Source organism: Lytechinus variegatus, chromosome 9 (genome assembly GCF_018143015.1).
Source record: "Lytechinus variegatus isolate NC3 chromosome 9, Lvar_3.0, whole genome shotgun sequence".
NCBI lineage: Eukaryota > Metazoa > Echinodermata > Echinoidea > Temnopleuroida > Toxopneustidae > Lytechinus > Lytechinus variegatus.
Window position 1 is genome coordinate 34109453 of NC_054748.1, and position 26062 is coordinate 34135514.

General features: G+C 35.6%; 2 protein-coding genes across 3 annotated transcripts in view; one reads left to right on the forward strand and one right to left on the reverse strand.

The window, feature by feature from the left end:
• Positions 1–2110: 2110 nt before the first annotated feature.
• Positions 2111–10521, forward strand: LOC121421486 (proton-coupled folate transporter-like). The gene is made up of 7 exons (XM_041616211.1): positions 2111–2997; positions 4891–5175; positions 7203–7412; positions 8045–8176; positions 8471–8554; positions 9356–9512; positions 10115–10521. The coding sequence occupies exons 1-7, from the start codon at positions 2466–2468 to the stop codon at positions 10179–10181; spliced, it is 1467 nt and encodes a 488-aa protein (XP_041472145.1). The 5' UTR covers positions 2111–2465; the 3' UTR covers positions 10182–10521.
• A 5748-nt stretch (positions 10522–16269) lies between these two features.
• Positions 16270–26062, reverse strand: part of LOC121422061 (tetraspanin-11-like) — a 33873-nt gene continuing 24080 nt past the window's right edge. For both annotated transcript variants that reach the window (XM_041616865.1, XM_041616864.1), the window contains exons 3-8: positions 25467–25664; positions 24839–24913; positions 22398–22502; positions 21007–21192; positions 19260–19343; positions 16270–17670 (exon numbers count right to left, since the gene is read on the reverse strand). In XM_041616865.1, coding sequence (XP_041472799.1) covers positions 17626–17670; positions 19260–19343; positions 21007–21192; positions 22398–22502; positions 24839–24913; positions 25467–25664 — 693 coding nt within the window. In that variant the 3' untranslated portion in view covers positions 16270–17625. The remainder of the gene's footprint in view (positions 17671–19259; positions 19344–21006; positions 21193–22397; positions 22503–24838; positions 24914–25466; positions 25665–26062) is intronic.

A 26062-nucleotide genomic window follows, 5' to 3' on the forward strand; every position in this document is an offset into this window, starting at 1 on the left:
AACTCTGTACCACCCCAACCAAGTTCAACGTTAAAAAGGATAGGGGGAAGTAAAAAAAAAGGGGGAAGAGAAACGATGAAATATCAATTAACTTTTTTTTATGATAATGTCAAAATCTGTGACAATATCGCGCCTATGTTATTTAATCGCTCGTTCGCTTTGCTCCCTAACAAATTTTCAACAAGAAATTCTCCATACTTCATGTTATGCCCTTCAAAACGTTTGTCCGATTACCTATGCACCAACGCAGTAAACAGGCAAAGGATCTGTGAAATTAAAACTGACACTGTTGGTAGATAGACGATTACACCCTATTAGGTGTTGAAAATACTCTATTGAGTTTGACCATCAGAAGATTGAGAGGTGTTGTTTTTATAACACCGCCAGGTGTTAACTGGCAGCACCACATATAGCCGTTTCCGATGTAAAAATGAGTGTGAATCATTCACTCATCAGAGGATGTGAGTGAAAACATTTTGGCCCATTCACGTGACAGAAATTGTGACAAATCGTGACTTCAATTAGTTATAAATTTATTTTAGAAGTTTAATTTCATTTTGAAATACACAAGAAATTTAAAAATGGATTTAAACTTTCAAAATCATGCTTCTCTGTGAAGTCACACACATGACCCGTCTTCTTTGAACCTCTGACCTTGAAGCTGCATATTGATGATAGTAAAATATATTTCCAAATAATAGCAGACTAAATGTGTTAAAGCTTTACAACATTTGAATTACTAAATTTCTCAAAATTTTTGATTTATAACTAATTAAATTCAAGATTTGTCATGAGCTCCATCTGGATGAAAAGAGCCCTTTACTTGATGTTGAGTCCATCTTGAACAAGTGAAATTGCGTGAAACGTTCATTCTCGTAATGTTCACTCGATCTAGCTTTGCTACGAGTGATCATTGACGTTACTTCCAAGGGGAGTGAAAATCTAATGAAAATTCATTCAGTTTTTAGAGGTTTATGGACTCGTTAGCAATCTTAATCTAATTAAATTATTTCACTCACACAAATGAGTGAATAGTTCACTCTACTTTCAGAAGAGTATGTAAGCCTACAGTGTTAAACACATATTGTTATTTCGTGGTGTTCTGATGTTACACCAAATTGTTTCAATGGGTGATTTCATGTTCAGTATTGACCTTCTGGTGTTGGTGTTATGTTAATGTTTACATAATTATAACACCAAACATAAAATGAAGATGGTCCTGAAAAGTCACTCACTGGTTGTTGAGATGCCAATCATGTGATCTGGATCAGTTTTACAAACTCTGAATAGGTTTTGGAGGTATAGGGGAAGCAATCCAAATTTCAACACCAACACAAAAGTCAACACCGGACTTGAAATCACCCAACCTTGCCTGAATGGTACATACCATCTTCGATTTCTTGCTTTCGATTTAAAATCGTGATTTTTTTTTAAATGCTTGATAAAGGTACCAGGGAACAATTATTTACTGGGCCACGGGACGGGTTTGAAAGTGTGATTTTGAGGGTGTGTTTGTGCGTAGTGTGTGTGTTTGTGGGTTTGTGTGTTCATTGTGTGTATGGACGCTGAATTGGAATTACAATTATGATGCGCGCCAGAGTAGGGGAGCATTTCACCCAGAATTTATTGTCGCTGATTTTCAATGACTATAAATTGTTAAAAGCTACCAAAATTATTGCACCTGAATCGCTGAGAACAAATTTGTAAGTGAAAACCCCATGACGGCTATTGATTATTAAAACACTACCCGTTGGACCACGCGACACCCCCCCCCCCCCGCCCCCATTCCCCTGTTAATACTGAATTTAATTCATTGTCCAATTAGCTAAATGCCAGGCTGTGTTAAACCAAGAATTGAATTCATTGTCCAATCAAATATAGCTGAATGCCGAGCTTTTTTTTACCAAGAAAATCTTTTTATTTCTGAGTTTTCTTGTCGAGTTTTTCTCGAGGAGGCATAAACAGACCGTTTCTGAAGTTGATTTTATTTGGAAAATGAGGTTTATATTTTAGAATAAAAACAACCTTTATAGTCTAGTGTGGTTTCCGATAGAGCTTCCGACAGGAAAGATCACCAATACGGATGTAGGTCGATGTGCATGGTTACAGCTACAAAAACATGACATTATTCAGGTATATTCTTAGAACTTTCAATATTAACTGATTATCAGAATATCATGCGATATGATATTGGACTGCAACAATGTTTGGTTTAGGACGTTTGGACGTAGGCCCTATGGTCTCGACGGATATTGGGTTGCAACGTGTTCATGTTTCTTTGAAATGATGATGAAATCGGAATTGAGGATTTTTAATGTTTCAGCATGACCAAGGAACTAACCACATGTGTGTAGTGACAGAATATGACAGGCAAAGGAGAGTTCTTCATTTAGTTCATACTTGTTTGGAACCTAGATTTCTTTGAGTATTTGACCGTGAGAACCTCACTTGAGACAGCCACCATCATGAGACCAACGAGAAGAAATTCTTTCACTTCAAGTCTTGATGTCAACTCCCTTTCCACCGATGTGTACACTTTGGAGAAGACCGGACGGGAGGTTGCCCGTAGCCGGTGGATCACGGTCGAACCGCTTTTGATTCTCTCCAACATGGCCAGCGCTGGACTTCTGGTGACGAGGTTGCAATACCTGCGCGTCCGCATCGCGCACGACAAATTCAACCAATCAGCGGACTCTGGCGCGAACGAGTCATCAGAATGCGACGCAGCCATCAGAAATAGCAGTAGTATCGATCTACAGCAGGCGATTCAAGTCCAGCTATCACTTTATTCTTTAATCTTGAACGCTCTGAGCACATTTCCCGCCATTTTCTCGACGATACTCATCGGATCGCTGAGTGATCGTATCGGTCGGAGAGTCGGCCTTGTTGTTCCGATCGTTGGTTTGGTGATCCAATGCGCGTTGTATGTTGCTGTATTCTACGCGCATCTGCCGATATGGGTGTGCTTTGTCGCTGATACGCTACAGGGAATTGCAGGTACCAGGGGCCCTTTTCAAATTTAAAATAACAGCTACTGAAATAATTCATTCTGGCCCCGTAACACAAAGGTTAGCGATTTAATGCTAATTTGAAAGGACAAGTCTGATTGGATCCTATAGTCAGCCTAATAAGCAAAACGCGCATGTAACGACAATTTTGATACGCCATTTCATTTAGCGATTGATCGCTAACCTTTCTGTTACGGACCCTTGCTTAGTGATAGTAAATTTGTTATAGACAGTGTGCATTCGTTATTACATCTCTATGATTATGACACCGTTCTCACTACCGTCCTAAAACTAGTTTATAAACTGGAAACTAGCTTACTGGAAACTAGTTTAACGCGTAATGAGAACGGTCTGGAAGTGATCTTCCAAACCAGTTTAGTAAACGACCTCCGGGGCGATAGTTTCGTTGAAACCGTTGTAACACTGAAATAGAATTTTGGTAAAAAATGCATTACAGCGCAGATCATTCGCGAATCCCATTTTAATTCATCTGTCCCTTTCATGCAGGAAAAAGAATAACTACCCCGACTTTCCCTCGTTCTTCTTTATTCTATTTTTTTTATAAAATTTTGCCTATAGTTAAAAAAATATGGTAACATGATGGCGGTTAACCATCCGTGCACGCGGTTAGGAAATTGGGAAAGAAGTGTGGCTTTTGCCTCTGTTCAGGATTCAAACGCTGTTTAGGCCTGTCACCCTAAAAAATTACAATGATATATCAAATGATAATTTGAATGCATGCATTGCTTGTATTTAAAGTTTTGAGTAATTTTAGAGAAAAAAAACTTGTACTATGATATCTTGCTGATAAGCTTTATGCTTACTAAGTACCCATACCTATATTTGTTTCAATGACAATTTAATATAATACTGTTTTGTTCATTTACAAATAAATTGGAATAAATGAAATGAATTGACCTTTTACCAAAGGTCAACTCGAGTTGAACTTAAACTCCATGTAAGTAATTAAGATAGACATCTAAAGAAATACGAATTTCCTTTCAAAATATTGTCATTTCCGTTGAGAGGAAAAGCATCATTTTACTTCATTTCGACCACCCCCTTCTTCGAATTCGTTCTCTCTAAACAAAACAGAAAATCTTCATTTGAATTAGTGATTCCGCCAAAAGGGAGACTTTTCTTACCCCCCCCCCCCCAAAAAAAAAAAAACCTGATTGAGAATTGTAATGTTTAGATAATGAAAATCTAGACACCATTATCGAATAGGGTCTTACTTTCCTAAATATTTCATGTCGAATGTACAGTGGAGAAAAAAAATAGAGACCTATATTAGAGAAAATCGTTTGATTTTTTTTTGCGAAAGAAGTGGTAAGAGTTTAAACAGCAATCTTTATGTAAGCATAGATTTAATATTCCGAAAGGTTCACCAATTTTGATAGAAATTAATTAGATTCAAGCCATGCTTTTGCTGTATATATATAAAGGAAATCGCAATGGTTTTTTTAACTGTGTCTTTCAATCAATTTTCTCACCCGTTCAGAGGTTTATGATAAAATTGTATAACTATATACATAGCCTAAATGTTTGCACCCAAACATGCTTTATCCTTAATAATAACGACAAATTATGCGTAAAAACTTTAACATCATCTATAAACCATAACATTTTATCATAAACATCTTAATTAATGGTGAGAATATTGATTCAAGGACATAGTTTTTAAAAATATATCATATGTATATGGATTGGGTGCAAGTGATTCAGGCCTATACACCATACGCTTAATACAATGCCTTATAAGGAAGCACATGAAATGAATTTGCCCTTTCGAGTGCGGTTACCCACATCATGCACTGGAAATCCGTTGAACTTCAGATTTCCATCATTCGGTTTTCATTTCGATGATCCCCTATTTTTTCAGGTGGTTATGGGCTTCTGCTCAGTACAGCCTCCGCATACATCGCTGATATCAGCACTGTGGAGCAGCGAACGTGGCGTCTCGTCATCGCGGAGGCGGCGCTTGTTCTCGGCTCCGGGCTGATTCAACCAATCAACGGCTTTATCATAGACTATTTTGGAATGGGCGTGGCGTTCTGGACTTCGCTGGGCGTGTCGTTGCCAGGGTTACTGTATGCCGCATGTCCCTTAACCACACCGGAAACTGTAATGGAAGAAGCAGAGGAAACCTTGTCCGAGTACATCAAAGGTGGTTATCCGATAATAATTAGGGACAGGGAAAATTCCCTGTAATTTGTTTCCTGCCTATATGAATTTATGAAACTGTCAGTTATTAAATTTAGACCATGGCTGAGTTTCGAAAAATAGAATATAAATTGTGTATGAGTAGTAGAAGCCGGATTTTTATACCACAGTAATGTATAGAAGTAGTTGTAGCCCAGTAGTGGTGGAGGTGGTACTAGTGGTCATCGTCGTCATAGAACTACTAGTAGTAGTAGTAGTAGTAGTAGTAGTAGTAGTAGTAGTAGTAGTAGTAGTAGTAGCAGTAGCAGTAGTAGTAGTAGAAGTAGTAGTAGTACAGTAGTAGTAGTAGTAGTAGTAGCAGCAGCAGCATTAGTAGTAGAAGTAGTAGTAGTAGTAGTAGTAGTAGTAGTAGTAGTAGCAGCAGTAGTAGTAGTAGTAGTAGTAGTAGTAGTAGTAGTAGTAGTAGTAGTAGTGTTACGATACTGCAACAAGTAACAATAAAAGTTTACTTAAATAAATATTTATCTTACATCTCTTGAAGTGACAGTTCTGAATTTATTCCAAATGATAATATCCAGGTTGGCTGGCAAAGATTCCTTAAATTAATGTCCACAATGCTGGCGATGATTAAATTGATGTTGAAGAACGATGAATAACAAGAGTCACTGTAACAAGATGAAATGTCCGTGAAGACGATGTTGATGATTATTAAACTGTCAATTTCAGCAATCCATGGGTTGAAAAGCGTTCATTAAAACGGGTTGATAATCTTGATGAGAACTGAGAATTCCTCTCTCAAAGTAACTGCAAACAGTTCATTGATGGCGTGCAAATAATTCCACAGAAGATAAATATTCCAGGTGGAAATAAACTCTGCTATGACATAAAGTCTGGGGTGAAACTCTGAGTTCTGTTATGATGTGATGTGATATGATATGATGATCTCCTTGAAGAAACTGCCAGCTTATATACAAATTATTCACTATTCTGGAAGCTTCTAGTATTGTCTACAAAAGGAACATTCTGCCCATTTCTAGAATGACCTCAGTGAAATTAACAATTGTAAACAAAATAGCTAATCCTATTGTTCATTTCCACTAACCATGCTAACACTAAGTCTTTTGTCTACATTCTCTATTGTTCGTAAATTCCAGAAATAACAAAGATTATTCAAAGATTACTCATGTCTAACAAAGCTGTACTATAGAGCCTTAATGAGACATTCTGGAATATTCTTAATCATTCTATGCTATGAATATCCTTAAAGAGGAAATAATTTAGAAATAAATGAATGTAATTGCTTTTACAATTCTTCTTATATATAACAGTAGTAGAAGTAGTAGTAGTAGTAGTAGTAGTAGTAGTAGTAGTAGTAGTAGTAGTAGTAGTAGTAGAAGTAGTAGTAGTAGTAGTAGTAGTAGTAGTAGTAGTAGCAGTAGTAGCAGTAGTAGTAGTAGTAGTACTACTACTACTACTACTACTACTAGTAGTAGTAGTAGTAGTAGTAGTAGTAGTAGTAGTAGTAGTAGTAGAACTAGTAGTAGTAGTAGTAGTAGTAGTAGTAGTAGTAGTAGTAGTAGTAGTAGTATAGCAGTAGTAGTAGTAGTAGTAGTAGTAGTAGTAGTAGTAGTAGTAGTAGTAGTAGTAGTAGTAGTAGTAGTAGTAGTAGTAGTAGTAGTAGTAGTAGTAGTAGTATTACTAGTACTATAGTAGTAGTAGTAGTAGTAGTAGTAGTAGTAGTAGTAGTAGTAGTACTAGTAGTAGTAGTAGTCGTAGTAGTAGTAGTAGGAGGAGGAGTAAGAGAAGTACAGTGTAGTGTGAAGATTGTGGCTATGGTATAACTTGATAAATGCAGCATCATCGTTATCATTATCACCATCATCATTACCACCTCCACCAACACTATCATTATCATCACCATCGTCCTCATCATAACCATGACAAGCATTATTATTGATATTCCCAAATTCAGTAGTTGCCCGATCGAGCATCACCTTAAAAATTAAAGTCCTTTTTCTTCTCTCAATCCAGATATTTTTCGAGGTATTTATCGCCTGCTTTCCATCAACGTGAACGGGAGACGATGGAAGATAATCGTTCTCTATATCGCCGAACTTTTCTTAAATACTGTCATCAACGGACTTCAAATTATACCCACATACGGGCTAGGTCCACCGTTCTGCTGGGGACCGCGTATTGTGGGCTACTTTACCGCCGCCGTGGCTATATTACCCGTCATTGGTAGGCCTATTTATGTTTTGTTTAGTTGTTGTTTTTTTTTGCTTTTGTATACTTTGTCAATCATTAAAATTCGAAATGTAGTGGAAGTTTCTGTCACTAATGCAAAACCTGCCGCTGAGCTTTTTAGAGAGGGGAGGGGGTGAATTGCTTACTCTCTTTTTTCGAAACAGAGATTTATACAAAAACTATGCTTCGAAAACAAATGGAGGCAAGGGAGTAAAACGTCCTAGCTTATATTGAAAGGTAGGGATACATTTTAGGGTGGGAATGTACAGGATCTTGTGGACATTTCTGGAGGCATCTGCTACCCCTGTGCCCCCACGTCCCCTGTTGCATATGGTCAAACTGATTAGTCCAAACCTTGAACACAAACTAAAAGCATTGATTCAATTTTTTAAGAGTATTCGCATTTTTGTATCATATTTTTACAGGCTGTTAGGCCTTAGTTACTTACTATTGCCTAACAGCCTGTAAGAATCATACAAGATGTCTTACTATTACTAGTAACAGAATCATTTAATTACCCTGTACGTGTGACAGTTTGGAAACAATTTTAAGCAGTGCATTTTGAAAAAAAAAATGTACGATGTCTTGTAGTTTTGAATCGCTATCATTTTTTTGTTAATGTACAGGTGTAACGGCAGCAGTGAAAGTATTTGCATACTGTATGAATGACCTCTGGATGATTCATTGTGGGACACTCGCTATGGCAGTAGCCTGCATAGTCACAGGTGTGGCGCCCTCTACGTTGTACTTATTCATAGGTGAGAATGAATTGTGTTTAGTTGATTTTAATCAATTTAACTTGATGGATTCAAGTCAATGAAATGAGAAAAAATATGCTATTCACTGATAGGCATATGTGAGAGTCAAAAAGGGAAATGTTCTTAACTTGTGTGAAATTACAAGTATATCTGCATGGGTCCTTTGATATTGCACCATTCTTTATATTTATGGGGTTTTTTTTTACAACCAGTGTATTCTCTGCAAATACCGAGCAAAAGTAGTACATAATTTACGAGCAAATGATTTCTAAAGTTTCATTGTTTCGTTTTCAGCACTCGCCCCGTATAGCGTTGGATGTCTGATATCACCCGTTCTTAAAGGTGTTCTTTCGAAACTCGTTGATGAACACGAACAGGGTACGTTGGTAAGATGGAAGGTGCGCAGTGTATCCTAATGATGATGAGGAGGAGGTTGATGATGATGAGGAGGAGGTTGTTGATGATGATGATGATAATGATGATGATGATGATGATGATGATGATGGTGGTGGTGGTGGTGGTGGTGATGGTGGATGATGAGGATGATGACGATGATCACGATTGTGTTGACGATAATGATGATGAGAATGACGATAAGGAGGAGGATGAGGTTTAGGATGATGACGATGATGACGACGACGAGGTAATGAGGATGATGAGGATAATTACGATGATGAAATCACGATTTTTTTCATACGGTGATATTGAGCAAGGTAATGACCGTGAGGATGATGATGATGATGGTGATAATGATGGTGTTAATGATGATACGATGATGAAAATAGTGATTATATTGAGGATGATGACGATGATTAAGACAATGTTCATGATGATGATGTCGGTGGTGATGTTGATGAATATGGTTGTGATTATGTTGATGAGGATATAATGACGATGATGATGAGGGAGGAGGAGGTTGATGATGATAATAATGATGATGATGATGATGAGGCAATAAGGATGAGGATGATGTTGACGATGATCATGATTTCGTTGATGACGATGAGGAAGGTGGTGATCGTGAGGATGATGATGATGGTGAAATAACAATAATTGTTGGTTTGCAAGAATGAAATGCCAACAATGGTGGAATACAATACATTCTGTTATGTAAAGATGTTGGTATTGAGAATGATGATATTTTTTCAAATTTTGGTGTCATCTCCCTTTCTACCCTAGGTTCAGTCTTTGCCCTTGCTGGGTGCATGGTGAATATTTCTCAGTTCGTTGGACCGGTTTTAGCAAACGCCCTCTACGCTTCAACTGTGTCATTCTATTCACCTCTTGTCTTTTATGTTTTCGCTGGATTACTGACGATTCCAACAATTCTGAACGGGTAATTTTTTTCCCAAAATATTTGATCTCTTTCATAAGGAATCTCCAGATGCTTATCATGATTTTTGAAATAATTCAACATAATTTAGAATAAGAATTACGAAGGTTTCAAACTTTGTTCTCTTTATGATCTCCCTACTATGTCTTCTCTATCACTCCCTCTCTCTCTCTTCTTCTTCTTCTCTCCCTCTCTCTTTCTCACACATGTGCATGCACGCACCCCCTCCCTTCTCCTCTCTTCATTCTTTTCTATCCTTCATCTTCATAGTTTGTGATTATTAAATTTTTCAGATTTACTTGCTGATTTTATTTTTTTAAGAATCGCTTATTCCCGAAGAAGTTATTTCAGGTTAACCATCCTGTCAGAATAGTAAAGAATGATTTCCGAGTAATTAATGTTCAATGGGAAATATATCCTGTTCATTTTAATTATGGGACCATGGCACTTTTAATATCCCGTTTCGAGTCAAATTACAAAACAAAATCAGCTCGGGACTTTGCACTTTTTTTATTGAGTTTACGCGGTACCATTCGAGAAGCTTTGGCAAATAAAAAAAAAACTTTTTTTAACTTTCTTCATTGATATTATGTTGATTTTTGCAGGATTGTTCAAAGATACGGGACAGAAACTCATATTGGATACACGCGCATACCAGACGATGACGACTGATCATCCGATCGCAGTACGATCATTTCGTTTGATCGACTGATGTTGTTTTGGATGGCATCATGTCGATTCTATGGGGTTTTTCTGTTTCTGTTATTGTAACTCCCGTAGGAACTCGGCAGGACAGCTCTTGGCTGGTGTAATATGATATGATCAGGATATATATAACCATAGTCAAAATGCATCTCCATTAATTGCATCAAGAAATATCAAGGATTTTATACTTATAACTTATAAGGCTCTGGCTAGTAGGTGCTGTAAGATACCCTCGGCATGTATAACAAAATCGCGACTCGGGCGTATTTTGGTACCTAAATTGTTCCAAAAAGACAAAGTGATCATACACCTATATCCAAAAGTTTCTGTATAAACAAAATCGCGACTTGGGTGTATTTCGGTACTCAAATTGTTTCAGGTGATCATACACCTATATGTAAAAGTTTATAATAAAAAAAATAATAAATGCTGTATGGGGTACGAATTCATGGTACATTCCACCAAAAGTTAAAACGTATATTGATTATTGTTTTTTACAGCATATACTGCATAATCATGATATAAATAGAATGCAGTGATTTGAGCCCGGCAGTAGAGTTATAATTAGAGATATTAAATTCAATTGTTTTATTGCAATGGGGCCGATCCCCTAAAGGGGGTTGATTTGAATCGATTTTGATAGTTTTAACTTTACCCATTTTGATTGTTTTAACTTTACTCATGAAATATTTATTAATCGTATCTAGTTTAATTTACAAGTAATAACTTATGTATGATTTTTTTTTCATGTTAAGTATTTAAAGGGTAATTTTCGTGGTGCACTTTGGATGATTGTATTCAAAGTTAATTTTCTACAGGTACCTTTTTAGGGTGCCTGGATACATTACCTAGTTTTCTGTTTGAATTCCTCCTTACTGGTATTAAGTGCACTGCGAGAGTGACCCTTTAATTTAAATTCTTATTTTGATACTGTAATTCTTTTTATCTGTAATTCATGTTCATTTCAGTTTGTACTGCGAGACATTATGTTTTTAATAAAATCCATTTTATCTATCTATCTATTTATCTATCTTATGTAAAAAATCAAACAAGCATAACGCTGAAAACTTCATAAAAATCCGATGGAAAAAAAAGCTGTGACATTTATATTATATTGTATGGCTCAGAATGGAATACCAGAAATGAATATCCAGAAAATATATCCAAGAATTTGGGAAATTATTCCACGATGCTCTCATACTCAATGGTAAATTTTGTACACGAGCCTATGGGATATTTGTCGGATTTCGGTCATTTTTAGGGATACGCTCTGATTCTGCACAGGCAATTGATGCAGACCAATATACGCGTTTTTAATGTATGTAGATGATAATCATGATAATATTAAACATTGCATATTTTTCACAGTACAGTAACAATATGTGCAACTCAGTGTCAGTGATATCCAAAAGAAAGAGCCAATGATGTCACTTTCTCACTATATTTCTTTTTTTATTTTTTATTGTTTGAATTACAGAAAATTCAATTTTTAAACAAATTTAACCCCCAAAAATGTTTTTTTTTTAAATTGCAATTCTACATGTGCAGGGGGGGGGATTCTGTTGCACCCGATAATGAGAAAACTTTAAAATATCTTACAGAAACGAAAGAAATAGTGAGTGATATCAAAGGTCCCCTCAGTTTCATATTGACGAGGATGTGCATAAAGCTTTCTTGTGAAATTAGGCAACATGTCAGAACTTTCTTCTTTGACTTCCGATTTTGATGAAATGTTCAGTGTTATGCTTGTTTGACTTTTCTCTTTTTATTCCAATCAACTTTTTGTTGGGATGTTGTTGAGTTGAAACAGCTTAAACAAACGGAGTGGTATCATCTCTGTATAAAATGTGATAGTCGGTCATTGTATTCTTCATGTCTTCCTTTAACTTTCTCTTATACTCACTAGACCCATATAATAATAATAGGCATTTATATAGTGCAGTAAACAAAAGAGTTAATGCATGGCTGATCGTCAACAAAACGGAGCGTCGAGTGAGTTTGAACGCTAGCCTGTAAAACCTCTTCATTTTATGAAATTATTGAAATTCAAGCCTTATTTCAAATAACCAGAACTTTGTTATTCCTTGACCATTTTCTGTAATTGAGGTATCAAATTAAAGAGCAGATATTGAACTTTTAACAATGTGGTTTTCTTTTTAAAACCCAGATACAGCCCGCCAAGTGACTTTTTGGAATCCCCTTTTCAAAATGTTTTTGCTCACTTATCTGTGAATGAGAAATAATTCAAGTAATTCCAGATGAAAGAGGAGATTCTAAGCTTTAAAATGGTAATTCATTTGTCTATTGTATTTGTGATTAAGTTATGATAAATCATCGATAAATCTCGGTTTCGTTTTTTGTGGGACGCACTGTATAGCGCCATGTATCTACAAATAATCTATTCCGAGGCACATTGTTTATTATTATTACCCCGGCTTTAGCTCGAGCTGCCTTTCAGCGCTCACTGCATTCAAGGAATCCTGCTGGGTACCCATTCACCTCACCTGGCACACACCTCATTGGTACACACACACCCTTACCCCCCCCCACACACACACACACACATATTGTGCAATACTATATTGCCCAACCAACCAGACACCCACACCCACACATTGTACCATACTGACTGCAATTGCCCAACCAGACACACACACACATATATATATTTTACCACACTGTTGCCCAACCAGACACCCACACATTGTACTATACTGACTGCACTTGCCAAACCAGACACACAGTCACACACACTCTCACCCACACATACTATACCCCAATGTTGCCCAGAGGCGGACACACCAACTCATATACTGCACTGTCACCTTAACAGGCACACAGACACACCAACTCATTTTAAAACACAATTACCCATAAGAGGCACTCACAACCCCAAAGAGGCACACACAACCCCACACATGTTGTACACCCATGACCCCCATGCACCCCCCCCCCCCCTCTCCACCCAAACAGGCACAAGTTCATTCATTTTTACCCGACACTGTCACCCAAACAGGCACACCTACACATTCACATTGTGCCGCGTTGCCACACACTTAACGGGCCAACACACACTCAAATAAACATACACACCCACACATGTATCGTACTGGAACACCTCATACCACACTTTCCTTTTTACTCAACATTCCTTATTTGTGCCTCCTCATTTTCAGAATGAAACTGTTTTTAATGGCATTTTGGGATATAAAATGAAACCTTCCATCTACAGAATTTTTCTTTTTCTTTTTTCTCCCTCTCTCCCCCTCTCTCTCTCTGTCACTCCCTTTCTGTCTCTTTCTCTCTCTCTCTCTCTCTCTCTCTCTCGCCCTTCCCATAAGTCAGAAGAAATGCATTAAATTATTTTACTTGTAAACAATTTGCAATCTACACGTTTTTATTCAGTACTGCTACATCACAGAAACATAATGAAGTGTAGAGCGAAATTGAAATGAAATTTGACGTAACAGTGCTCAATTAACTACAATTAAAATGATTTAATGCTACAAGCATTAGAAATTATCTTGTGATCAATAAAAATCTACACGTCTATGGTTTAAACAGTGCAATAAAACTCGACAAATAAAAATTAATTTTATAATGTAGAATTAAAAATAAATATATTGTGCTAATGATTTTGTGTATGCAAAAGTTTTAAATTTAATAAAATCTGAATACAATGATTATTAACAATTCTACTTGTCATGATGCTTGTTATATATCGATTTAAATTGGCTGCTACCCCTAGTATGGCAAGCCATGTTCTCACTTCATCATATTCTTTTATATCAAGCTTTCCATACATATGAATAATGGCGTTTTGTTAACAGGATATCAAGATATTGAATGCTTTATATTGTTGCTAACAAAAGGCAATTTTTTTATAAATAGAAATATGATTGAGCAAATGGCTTGTCAAAAGTATGTTGGGATAAGCTGGCTGAAACATTAATGTGTAACAGCACTTTAATGCAGAGCTGCCAACCCGAAAAGGAACATTTCAGTATTTTTGAAGCTGAAAATCAGTATTTCGGTGAGGAAATCAGTATTTTCAAAAAATACCATAGGACCACACATACAATTGAAACTTTAGAAATCAGTATTTTTCATGAAACTATCAGTATTCTTCTCACTTTTCAGTACTAAATACTGAAAATTAGTACTACTTGGCAGCTCTGTTAATGTTTAGATATGAATTAACCTTCTAACATGATTTAGAATTTCAGCCAAATTTCAGTACGAAAATAAAATTTTGTATGAAATACTGACCTGCTTTCTATCATCGGTCTCAAATATGAAGTTTTCAATCAATTTCAGTTCAAAATAAAAATGTGAGAAATATAGACCTGTTTGAGTGCTTTCCTTAAATTGTACAAACATTTCTCCTAAAGTATTCTTCATTGATCCACTCTGATTATGAATATTAAGTACACTTTAGCCTAGCATCATAACGTTCAAGAATGTCAACTACCGCATGAATTTACACTCAGAAATACAATTTTTTTTCATATAAATACAAATAACATGCAAATTACAGGCACTCATGATAGTGTTGTATTATTAAGTATCTAATAAATATATATATTAAATTATAAGGATGGAATTTGAAGACAGTGAAACCCTGAAAACAAATATGAAAAATCAGCACTTTTTCAGCCATAATAAGAGGTATTTGAGCAAACTAAAGTAGCGAGGTATTCTTACCCCATTCGACAAGTGAGATATAAAATGAAAGGTATTAATCTGCATCATGAACTCCATTTATCTAAACTTGTGTAAGTCTTTGCCAAAATTATGGATGGCCCAATTACATTTCACTTCTTTGCCAGGATCTTTTTAAATGAATGATATAAAAGTATGATGAGTAGCAAATATCTCATCTATAAGTAATAATAATAATAATAGTAATAGGCATTTATATAGCGCCATCTATCTAGAAATATTTTATTCCGAGGCGCGTTGTTATCATTATTATTACCCCGGCTTTAGCTCGAGCTGCCTCTCAGCGCTCATGCATTCAAGGAATTAATCCTGCCGGGTACCCATTCACCTCACCTGGGTCGAGTGCAGCACAATGTGGATAAATTTCTTGCTGAAGGAAATTACGCCATGGCTGGGATTCGAACCCACGACCCTCTGTTTCAAAGACAGAAGACTTATCCACTGGGCCACAACGCTCCACAAAGTAAGCTTTGTTGACCTTTCAATTCAATCAGTGCATGCCAAGTAAAGCTAAGTGAAGTAAATATCCCTCAAAGACCGCTTTCATCGCTTCCAGTGACTAATTTGTCTCTGAATTGCACATCGACTTATAGAAAATTGTGCTGCACTTGGCTATCCACTTCACTAACCATAAATGAAACTCACAGTTAGACTTTTCTTCTAACCCATAATGATTTGTATACATATAATTGCCATATTCTTTATACAAAGACTATAAATTTAAAGGGATGATCAGCCACGAGGATGCTGTAAAGTAAACGACCTAGCAGAAAGGGAGATGATATATCAGCCAATGATATTCAGCCTACAAACTAAAAAAAAAACAGAAAGACATTTCAGAACTCTTGAGAATAAAAAGAGGACATAGATATCCCAATAATAAAATTCATGTTATGATGCATATTCATCATTTTGAAAACAACGAAAATTGAAAAATATAAGTATAATTTTTTTTCTATATAGCTAAAGTTACCTCATTATTAAATGATTTGAAAGAGTTTGTATTCAAATTGGCACATTTAGACTAGCAGGAAAAATTCAAGTTTGGAAATACATGTTTCCCCAAATGGCAAAAATAGTGTAAGTTAACATATGTTTTTGTGCAAACCTTTGATATAACAGGATATCAATGGGAATGATTTTAATTAAGATTTCTGATCTGAAATGAAAATTTTGCATAAATTCAGTTGATTTCAGCAGTGCACGAAGAATTGGCAAGTTTTATCTTTTAGAAAGGAAGAAGACAATCAATTAGTTGAAATCTAAATTGATAATGGGCAAAAACCATAAAAATAAATCCACAGCATTTAAACATGGCCATTTCCTAAATATCACTTAAGATTTCATTCATTCATTGGCAAAATCTAATATGGCAAAAAATTCCATCATTGATAATCGTCTTAATACTTCGTTATCACAAGACTGTCTAATCAACGAAATAAGCTACTTACATGTAAATGATCACTGAAAGATTAACCTTATGGGACTTTGCAGAAGGTTAATGGTGATTTTTTTTTAACCTGATCACTAAGAAATGCATGAATGCTTGTAAGTTGATTACTTACAAAGGACCAAAGGCTTATGGTCCTCTCCGAGGGACCTGGTAATAAGGATAAATACCTTACTTCCCGGTGATATGCAATGATTAATTTTTGGGGGTTTGATGCAGAAAAAATAAAAGAGCTTTTTCAGTTGATCAACTGTGTAGATATTCTTTGTAATACATCAACATCATGGAATAGACCTTTGGAAAAAAGAACTTTTTCATCTATACTTCTCAAACAAAAATTATTTTTTAAACCTGAAAATTTGCCACACATTGAAACATTCACTTTGTACAAGCTTAACTCTAAGCATGGTAGTTCATAATAAAACTTTACAGCTCACCAAACTTCCTTCTCTAACTAGATTCCCCGTTAATAAAAACACAGTTAAATAAGTTAATGAACAAGACTATTGAATTGAACATGAGCAAACTGATGCTACAGCTAATTTACCATAATATTTATAGATTTAAAAAATCCCTTATGACCACTGCCAATAGCAACTATTATGTAATTTGTGACATCATTACATATGAACATTAAAAGAAGCAAACATTCACTGAAAGTCAAAGTGAATAGTCCACTTAGGAAATGTCTTAGGTAAATATCATCTTCTTGGAACTAGATGGACGTTAATCAATTCTTTCAACGTAGTAATACTGCCCTTTTGGCAGTAAATAATGGTTGTCTCTTTCCAAAGAGATGGTATCACACCAAAATGAAGATGAATAAATCATGGAATAGACTGAAGAAGGGAATAATGTCTCCTCAGAGCAAAAAGGGCGTTAACTGAGTTAAAGCCATGAGTTAAGGCCCTTCTAGCTTTGATGGTCAATATCTGATGAAGGTATTAGATATTTCACTGTCTGTACACAGTGTGAGACACCTTCAACCGTATCTAACCAGGCATTTTCTAATTGTTTTAAATGGCTAGGTATCAATGAATATTTTTTTTGAGCTGTACAATGCAAACTAAAGATTTATTTTCATCAGGCAATTCAAGAGGCCTCCATTCGGGGATCGAATTGCCTTCATATTGACGTTAACTTGCAGGTAGAATCATAGATATATTGCTTCTCAACATTCCCAAAGACAGGAGAAAGACCTAGATTACAGGAGATTGAACTCAAGAGGGCGCTGCATCCTTACAGACGCTTGCAGAGGCAGAGTGCACAGATCATTCCCATCAGCTGCAGAGAGAGGGGGGCAAAGAAAAGAAAGGAGGGGCAAAGAAAAGAGAGGGGTTTGGTGAAAAGAAAAAGATAAAACAAGAAAAATACATTTAATTTAAAACATTTGGGATCAACTCTCAGGTTAATTTAATTGACAATAGGTTAGGACTGACATTTACTGCAACTCATGTATGATTGTTTATGATTTCATGGGTAGCTATGCCTTGTCTTACTTTGAAATAAACCACCAGAAAGAATACCTCTTAATTGCCTAAGCATCAACATATATGTATCAAATTATTTATGAGGAGATACTCGTTCAGGCCTTATGTATAATGATTTTGTGTCAATTAGTGCTGGTTGATAATTGATTACAAAGTAAGTCTACTATCTGCAGGAAAATACGGCTTTCATTGGTGCTTGTCTCTTAGAAGTTGGCATTTGGTTACCAATTTAGGAAGTTCTGAGTTGGTTTAAGGCAATACAGAGCAGCATTTGTGGTCAATAAATGATTGCTTTTCATAATTTACAATATTTTTTAGTCATATTGTATTACCGCGGTATATCAAGAAAATCATTAACCCCTATCAAGGCCAGGGGGCACCATCGCGAGATCAACAGCCACGATCTTAAGGGGGCCTCGCAGGCCCCGGTAAGATCTTGGATGTTGATCGCGCGATCGCACCGAAAATTGGCACGCAGGTTGTCTGGGAAATAATCTACAAAAATATATATTAATTTATTTTATGCTAATTGTTATTTGTTGATTATTAATTAGTATGCAAAATCATACTTTTTGCCTCTAACTCCCTAAATAATGCTCCAAATGTTCTTATTATCGGCGTAGACATTCTTTGCGGTGTTAGCGAATGCATGTTAAAAAATGTGATATCAGAACAATTTCTTATGTATTATATTGTTTTTTGCAATGTCTTATGTATTTCTTTGTTATTTCAACCTTGTGTCTTTTATTGTTTTTTGGATGAACATTGTCGGGGACTCTTTTGAGACCATAAACAGCATGACATAAGTTGATTCAGACAAGCAGATCTAAAAATAATCATACATCTATAATTTTGGGTTGAAAACACAATTTGCATTGACTTTGTGACCAGAATCACGTTTTGAGCAATTTTTAGTCTTGATATGCACTTGGATAATGTTGCGTTATTTCAGAACCGCGTACCTGGGTGTCGCAAATTTTGTCTGAAGATGCGCAAGACTTGAAAGTAAAATTCAGCAAGAGGCGCGGTAAAAAAATTCATGCAGCGAAAATATTGCACGAATTGTCGAGGGACGGTAAGGATGCCCCCTCTCCCCCCCCCACCTTGGCCTAGATAGGGTTAAATCATTGAATATTCAATATCTGATTCAATATGTATATCATAAGTAAATACACATATTTAAAAAAAAATACATGTACTCACCTCAGATTGTAATGTATGTTTAAAGTGATAAAATTCATAGCTCTGATGTATCACTGATTTGCTTTGAAGTAAAAAAAAACTTCAAACTTCTTTTTTACAATATGTTTTCCACATCTTTTGCTAAACAATAAAAAAAAATTTGTTTTGCAATATTTGATGGAAACCTAAAGCCTATCTTACCTGGATGACGGCGACGATGATTCCGATAACTCCAAGAACGGTCCCGTATTCAGCAACCTTGCCCTTTACACCCTCAGAACAGCCCTGCAAAAAAATGTATGACACATGTGATTTAAAGATGGCGTAAAATGTAGATTTTTTTCTAAAAACTTTAAGCTTTCCCATAGGGAACAACTCCAGAGAACAATGCACTCTGGGTTCCGTTTCATTATAAAGACTTGTCATCATAACAAATGAACAATTTCTATGACAAGTTTCAAATCAGCCAATCAAATGGAAGGATTTCAGTAACTTTTAACTGTTATTGCATATTTGTTATTGTAACAAGTTTTATGAAACAGGGCCCCAGATTCCCTATACATGGGAACTTCTTGAAATGACTTTTCTCTGTTTTTTAATTCACATGAAACGATATTTAAGTTTTCAAATTCACATGGTTTTAATCAGTTCATGAACTGCGGATGGTATAAAAGTTTGATTGCTCTATTGGATTGCCCTCCTCTGACTTATCTGCTTTCCTTTTAAGCAATTATTCACTTCACAAACAATACAATGATGATTTGTTTTTTCTGGCAATGGAAGAAAAAGAGGAACATGAAGTTAGGGTGGGGAAAATTAAGGCTCAAAGTCCGTATTCTGAAGTCAGGTTTAACGTATACCACGGTCTGTGTTAAAATTATGGGGAGACAAGAGTTCAAAAATTATGTTTATATTGTATTTTTCTTATTTATCTATTTTGTTTGCTTTTGCTTTCATAATGAAGAGAAATACGTATCATTATCATTCCCAGACAATTATGAACAATTTGGGTGTCACATGAGTTAATAAATTGAATGTTTACTGTTAGGGATCTGTGTTCCAATTGGCTCTCCATAGTTAAACCACAACTTTAAACCAGGGTTTGATGTAAACCCGAGTTCAGGATACGGGCTAAAGGGAAGAGAGGGGATCATCTTCAAAAGGGTCCAAAGCAGGATATCTCCAGCTGAAAATATATAGTTGGGAGTCTCTGATGATGTCGAGGGTCATTTGACATTGCCCAAAGACTTTACCCTACATATACAACAGGTTATTTGTTCCTTTCAAAACATCACACCTGATCATAGATGTATGTAAAGTGGCATAGCTTCCGGTAGCATGTTGGCAAGAGTTAGCCCTGTCTTGCTATGTACTACAAGACAAGATCTAGTTATCATTACCATATTATAACTTTTATTCATAAATATCTTTGGAATTTATTTTGTAACGCCTTCTCATCTAAAATTACCTTGCAAGTGCAATATAACAACATCAATTAATTGTTACTTTATATTATTTGATTATTTCATTTCACTTATGCAACTGTGAAATTTATGCTTACACTGTAATCTTTGTTTGTATCAGTCTCCCGACGGTTTTTTTAACGAGGAAGTATCTTGTACAATAAACCAAAATGAATGAATAAATGAATGAATGAATCTACTAAAAATTGCCCTCGATCCCCCACCTTCCCTTGTGGAGGAGCCGTGGTCTAGTGGTTATGACTCTTGTCTTGCAATCTGAGGGACATGGGTTTGATCCCATCCTTTCCCCTGATTATTTGTTACATTTGAAACACCATAACTAGTCACTGATGTCAGTGGCACTTTGGAACACTCCAGCAAAGTCTTGCTATTCACGAAGTTTATGAAATCGACACTTGCGCACATTACCCCTATCATTTTTTCTCTGCTCATTTTTTTTAACTTATGAAAACACCATACATTACCTGGTCATGGATGTAGGTGGCATAGCTGCCGGTGGCATGCTGGCAAGCATCGGCCATTTCTTCGTTTTTACAGCAAGACACAGGAACAATGTCTTTGGGTGTACCCGTCTGATTGGCATACCATGTACTCATCCCATACATGCGAACGGCTTCACTGGCATTACCCTTTACTCCACAACAGTCAAACTGTAATAATAATGATGATAATAAAAATAATAAGAATAAGAATAATGATAATGATAATAAGGATAATAACAATAATAATGATAATAATAATAACAATAATAATAATAACAATAATAATAATAATAATATAAATAATAATAATACAATAATAATAATAATAATAATAATCAATAATAATAATTTTATTGATTTATTTCATTTCGTTTCTTTCCATTTTCCACATACAAATCAAAAAAACAATTATAAACAAAAATGAACAAAATTAATGACCTTACATTTGCAAAAATTGGGTAATGTAATTAATACGAACAAAATATGATACTTAGATCATTTTATAATAGTATCTGTGTGTATGTTAAAAAAATTTTTAAAAATTGTGAAAATCTGTATGAAAATACCTTAAAATTTTAATCAAAATATCTATAAAAGTATCCTAGTAAAACAGCTAGAAATCATTGTAAAAATAGGCGGAAAGTATTTTCAATAAAATGCCAATAAAATATTGACAGTATACAATCTTTTTTACTTTCAATTAGGACAATTTATTTTTAAATACAACGCAAAAGAGTTGCCAAAGTTTTTTTCAAATTTATTTAGTAAAAACGATTGTCATTATACTATTTATATTGTTAAGGGACCTAAAAAATACAAGCCCTGCTTTTAATTCAGTTTCCACCACGTCAAGTGTAGTGGCCCAGTGGATTATTATTCTCCGGACTTTGAAACAGAGGGTCGTGGGTTCAAATCCCTGCCATGGCGAAATTTCCTTCCGCAAGGAATTCATCCACAGTGTGCTGCACTCGACCCAGGTGAGGTAAAGGGGTACCGGCAGGAAGTAATTCCTCAAAAAGAGGTGTGCACCTGAATAGGTAGCCTAGCGTACCCGGGTAATAACAATAGCAGGGCCGCTGGGAGAACAGTTTTCGGAACTGAAGTGGCTACCCAAGGTAAATATACCGTTATTATTATTATTGTACTGATAGTTTAATTGAATACTTTGTTAATTTTCTATACATGTTTACCTTTTCAAATTTAAATTGTAATCCAATTATTCTTTATTTTCATGTATTATAATGATAATTATTCTCTGTTTATGGATATGTTGTTGTGAAAAGTTAAAGAAAACGAAAGTGGAAAAAATAAATTCAATTCAAATTAAATCATTTATTAACCTCATGAAAGCTGTTTACTAAAATCAGACTTACTGCTCTCTGGATGAAATTCCATGAGTTTGTAATGCTTTCGTCTGCAGTGCTGTTTCCTCCGTAGTTATCCTTCAATGTTCTAGTCAGGTCATTTTCAACATCAGTCTACAGAGGGCAGCAAACATATTTCAATGATTTAGGGGAGGAAATAACCACTAGGATAAAATTATCTTTATGAAATCATGAAATATCTGAGCTTAAAAACAGATATTTCTGATGATCACTAAAAAAAACACAGAAAAGCATGTGGGACAGTGTGTTGTTGCTCAGAAAAATACCCAACATTTGATGGAATTCCATGCATATTTTGCTAATTTTTCAGCAATCAGGCATTTTCTTCCAGAGCCACTTGGCACATACTTTTTATTCATTCATACAAACACTTGGGTGGTAATTTATTGGATTTTGTTCGAACTCATTTTGAGATCGTTACCACAAATGGTATTTTTCTTTAGACTGTTTTCTTCAACACAAACAAGGAGTTTAAAATAAATGTAGTAACCGAAAATCCATTTCATCTGAAGCTGCAAGCACAACCAATGTTAGACATACAGTCATGCATTGCGATTTTGTGAGACTTTCGGTCACTTGGGGGATGGGGAACGAGGCGACCTAGCTCCCACCTTAAACTTTGAGGGGGCCGTTACTCTCCTATGCCACTGGTCACATGATATGAGCATCAAGCAGTACTTATTGTCTTTTGCATTACCGTATAGAGAAATGTTATGTTTCTTGAAATATATTGGGCATGCTTTAATTCCTAATATGACTTACATATACACTGAACAACCACACATACTATCTGGAGAATAACGGAATATAGTTATAGTGAAATATTAGTCTTTATCAACATTTTCTTTAAATCTTTAAAAGCTGTTTTTTATCATTATGCCCAGGCCTGCCAACATTTGAAAAGGAAAAAAAAGGAGTCCTTATCGCACGACGCAAATTTTCTGCTCGATGTCAGGTGCGTCTCGCTCACTTTATTTTAATCAATACATGTTTAGCATTCTTATATTTCAACATTGAGAAATTATAAGTGTTGAAAAACTGTATTACTCTTACACCCACTACACAAATACATATATGGGCTGATTTATTTTGATCTTAAAGGAGAATGAAACCATTGGAACAAGATAGCTTGTGTGAAAACAGAAAAATCAAAGAAACAGATCAACGAAAGTTTGAGAAAAATCGGACAAATAATGAGAAAGTTATGAGCATTTGAATATTGCGATCACTAATGCCATGGAGATAGCAAATTGGCAATGCGACAAAGATGTGTGATGTCACTTGTGAACAACTCTCCCATTACTTTGGTATATATTTCACTAGAATTGCCTCTTTTATCACATCTATCCATACATAATGTGTTCTGTTTACATGAGGGCATGTAATACATATTTTTTAAGAATACATCATGGATAAAGAGTTTGTATCATCATAAGAAAAAGCAAAAAGAGACATTTTGAGGGTATTTTAAAGTCCACCAAAGGGAAAGTTGTTCATCAGTGACATCACACATCCTTGTCGCATTGCCAAAGTGAGGATCACCATAGCATTAGTGATTGCAATATTCAAATGCTCATAACTTTCTCACTATTTGTCTGATTTTTCTCAAACTTTCTTTATTCTTATTCTTTGATTTTTCTGTTTCTACACAAGCCTATTTGTTCCAAAGGTTTCATTCCCCTTTAAAGGACAAGTCCACCCCAACAAAAACTTGATTTGAATAAAAAGAGAAAAATTCAACAAGCATAACACTGAAAATTTCATCAAAATCGGATGTAAAATAAGAGAGTTATGGCATTTTAAAGTTTCGCTTATTTTCAACAAAATAGTTGTATGAACGAGCCAGTTACATCCAAATGAGAGAATTGATGACATCACTCACTCACTATTTCTTTTGTATTTTATTATATGAAATATGAAATATTTTTATTTTCTCGTCATTGTCATGTGAAATGAAGTTTCATTCCTCCCTGAACACGTGGAATTCAATTATTTTAACATTTTGTGCTTCAGGCAATGAGGTCCTAATCATCAAATTCGTAAAAATTGAAATATTGTATAATTCAAACAATAAAAAACAAAAGAAATAGTGAGTGAGTGACGTCATCGATTCTCTCATTTAGATGTAACTGGCTCGTTCATATAACTATTTTGTTGAAAATAAGCGAACTTTGAAATGTCATAACTTTCTTATTTTACATCCGATTTTGATGAAATTTTCAGCATTGTGCTTGTCTGATTTTTCTCTATTGATTTAAATCAACAATTTTCTGAGGTGGACTTGACCTTTAAATAAATGGAAAAACGGAGTGCTCATCATTTCAATGGATAATTGTTTTTTTAACTCCTCGAAAAAACGGAGTAGTTGGTAGGCCTGTATTCCCTACATGTATATTCTACCAACTCTATTTTCGATTAGATTCACTTACCTTTACGTAGAAATAGAGGGCGACACAACCAGCAGCAAGCTCAATGATGAAAATAACAACCAAGAAGAAAACATACTGAGGATAAAATCAAATAGGGATGACAAAAAAAATCAAAGTATTAGTTGTCACAAAATAGCTCTGAAATGGATGGATTGATGGATGGATGAAAGAGAAAAGAAAGAATGAAAGAAGGAACAAAAGAACAAACAAATGAATGGATGGATGGATGAATGAATGAAATGAATGAATGAATGAACATATGAATGAATGGATAGATGGATGGACAGACGGATGGACAAATGAACAAACGAACAAATGAATGACACTGAAATTGAAAAAAAAGAGAAAATAAAGAAATTAATGATAATAATCTTACAACTTTAGTGCGTATCTTTTATCAGAAAGGTAAAATTTCCTTTATGAAAATGAAAGAAATGCTCATTCACCTCCAATTTTCATGAATTCATATCAAACTTTTTTTCAGGGGGGAGTCAAAGAGAAAGGAATTTTCGAACACAAAGTATAATATATATCAATGGGGGAGACAAATGGCAACCTTTTGGATTTCTTTTTTTTGGGGGGTTGGGGTTCCATTCTTGAAACCCTGCTTTCGCCTCTCGATACTAACCATTCCCAGACAGCACTTGCTTTCCATCTTAGCTCCGCAGAATCCAAACACCGACACGACCATGACGATGATGCCAGCGATGAGGAAAATGTAGGCCGCGGTGTGGTGGAGGTTGTCCGTCAGGATGGCGGTAAGATGCTTCGAGTCAGTGTCAACAAGAACCCAGATACCAAGAGCCATTAGGATGATACCTCCAAGCTGTGGAGGGAATTGAGAAAGACATAATAATATGCTTTTCACACTGCATTTTTTTCCCTTAACCCCAGGAAATTGGTAGGGCTAAGGGGGATCTTAGCCCCACCAATTTCCCGGGCGAAGCTTAGCCCACTTCGTTTTCACACTGCGTTTTAGCAAAGTGGGCTAGCACGGTAAGTAGTACGGTACTATCAGGGTTAGCCAGCTTATTATGGTGCTAGCACCGCAATTGCGGTGCTAAGAGATGCAGTGTGAAACGAAACAGGGCTAAGGAAAAGTGGGGCTAAGCATTAGCCAATCACAGAAGTTAAAATTGCAAGTTAAACATGCGCTCTGTATGGTAAAATCATCAATATTTATGAGCTGTGTGATTGCCCGGGGTTAAGGCGTTGACCCGGCTA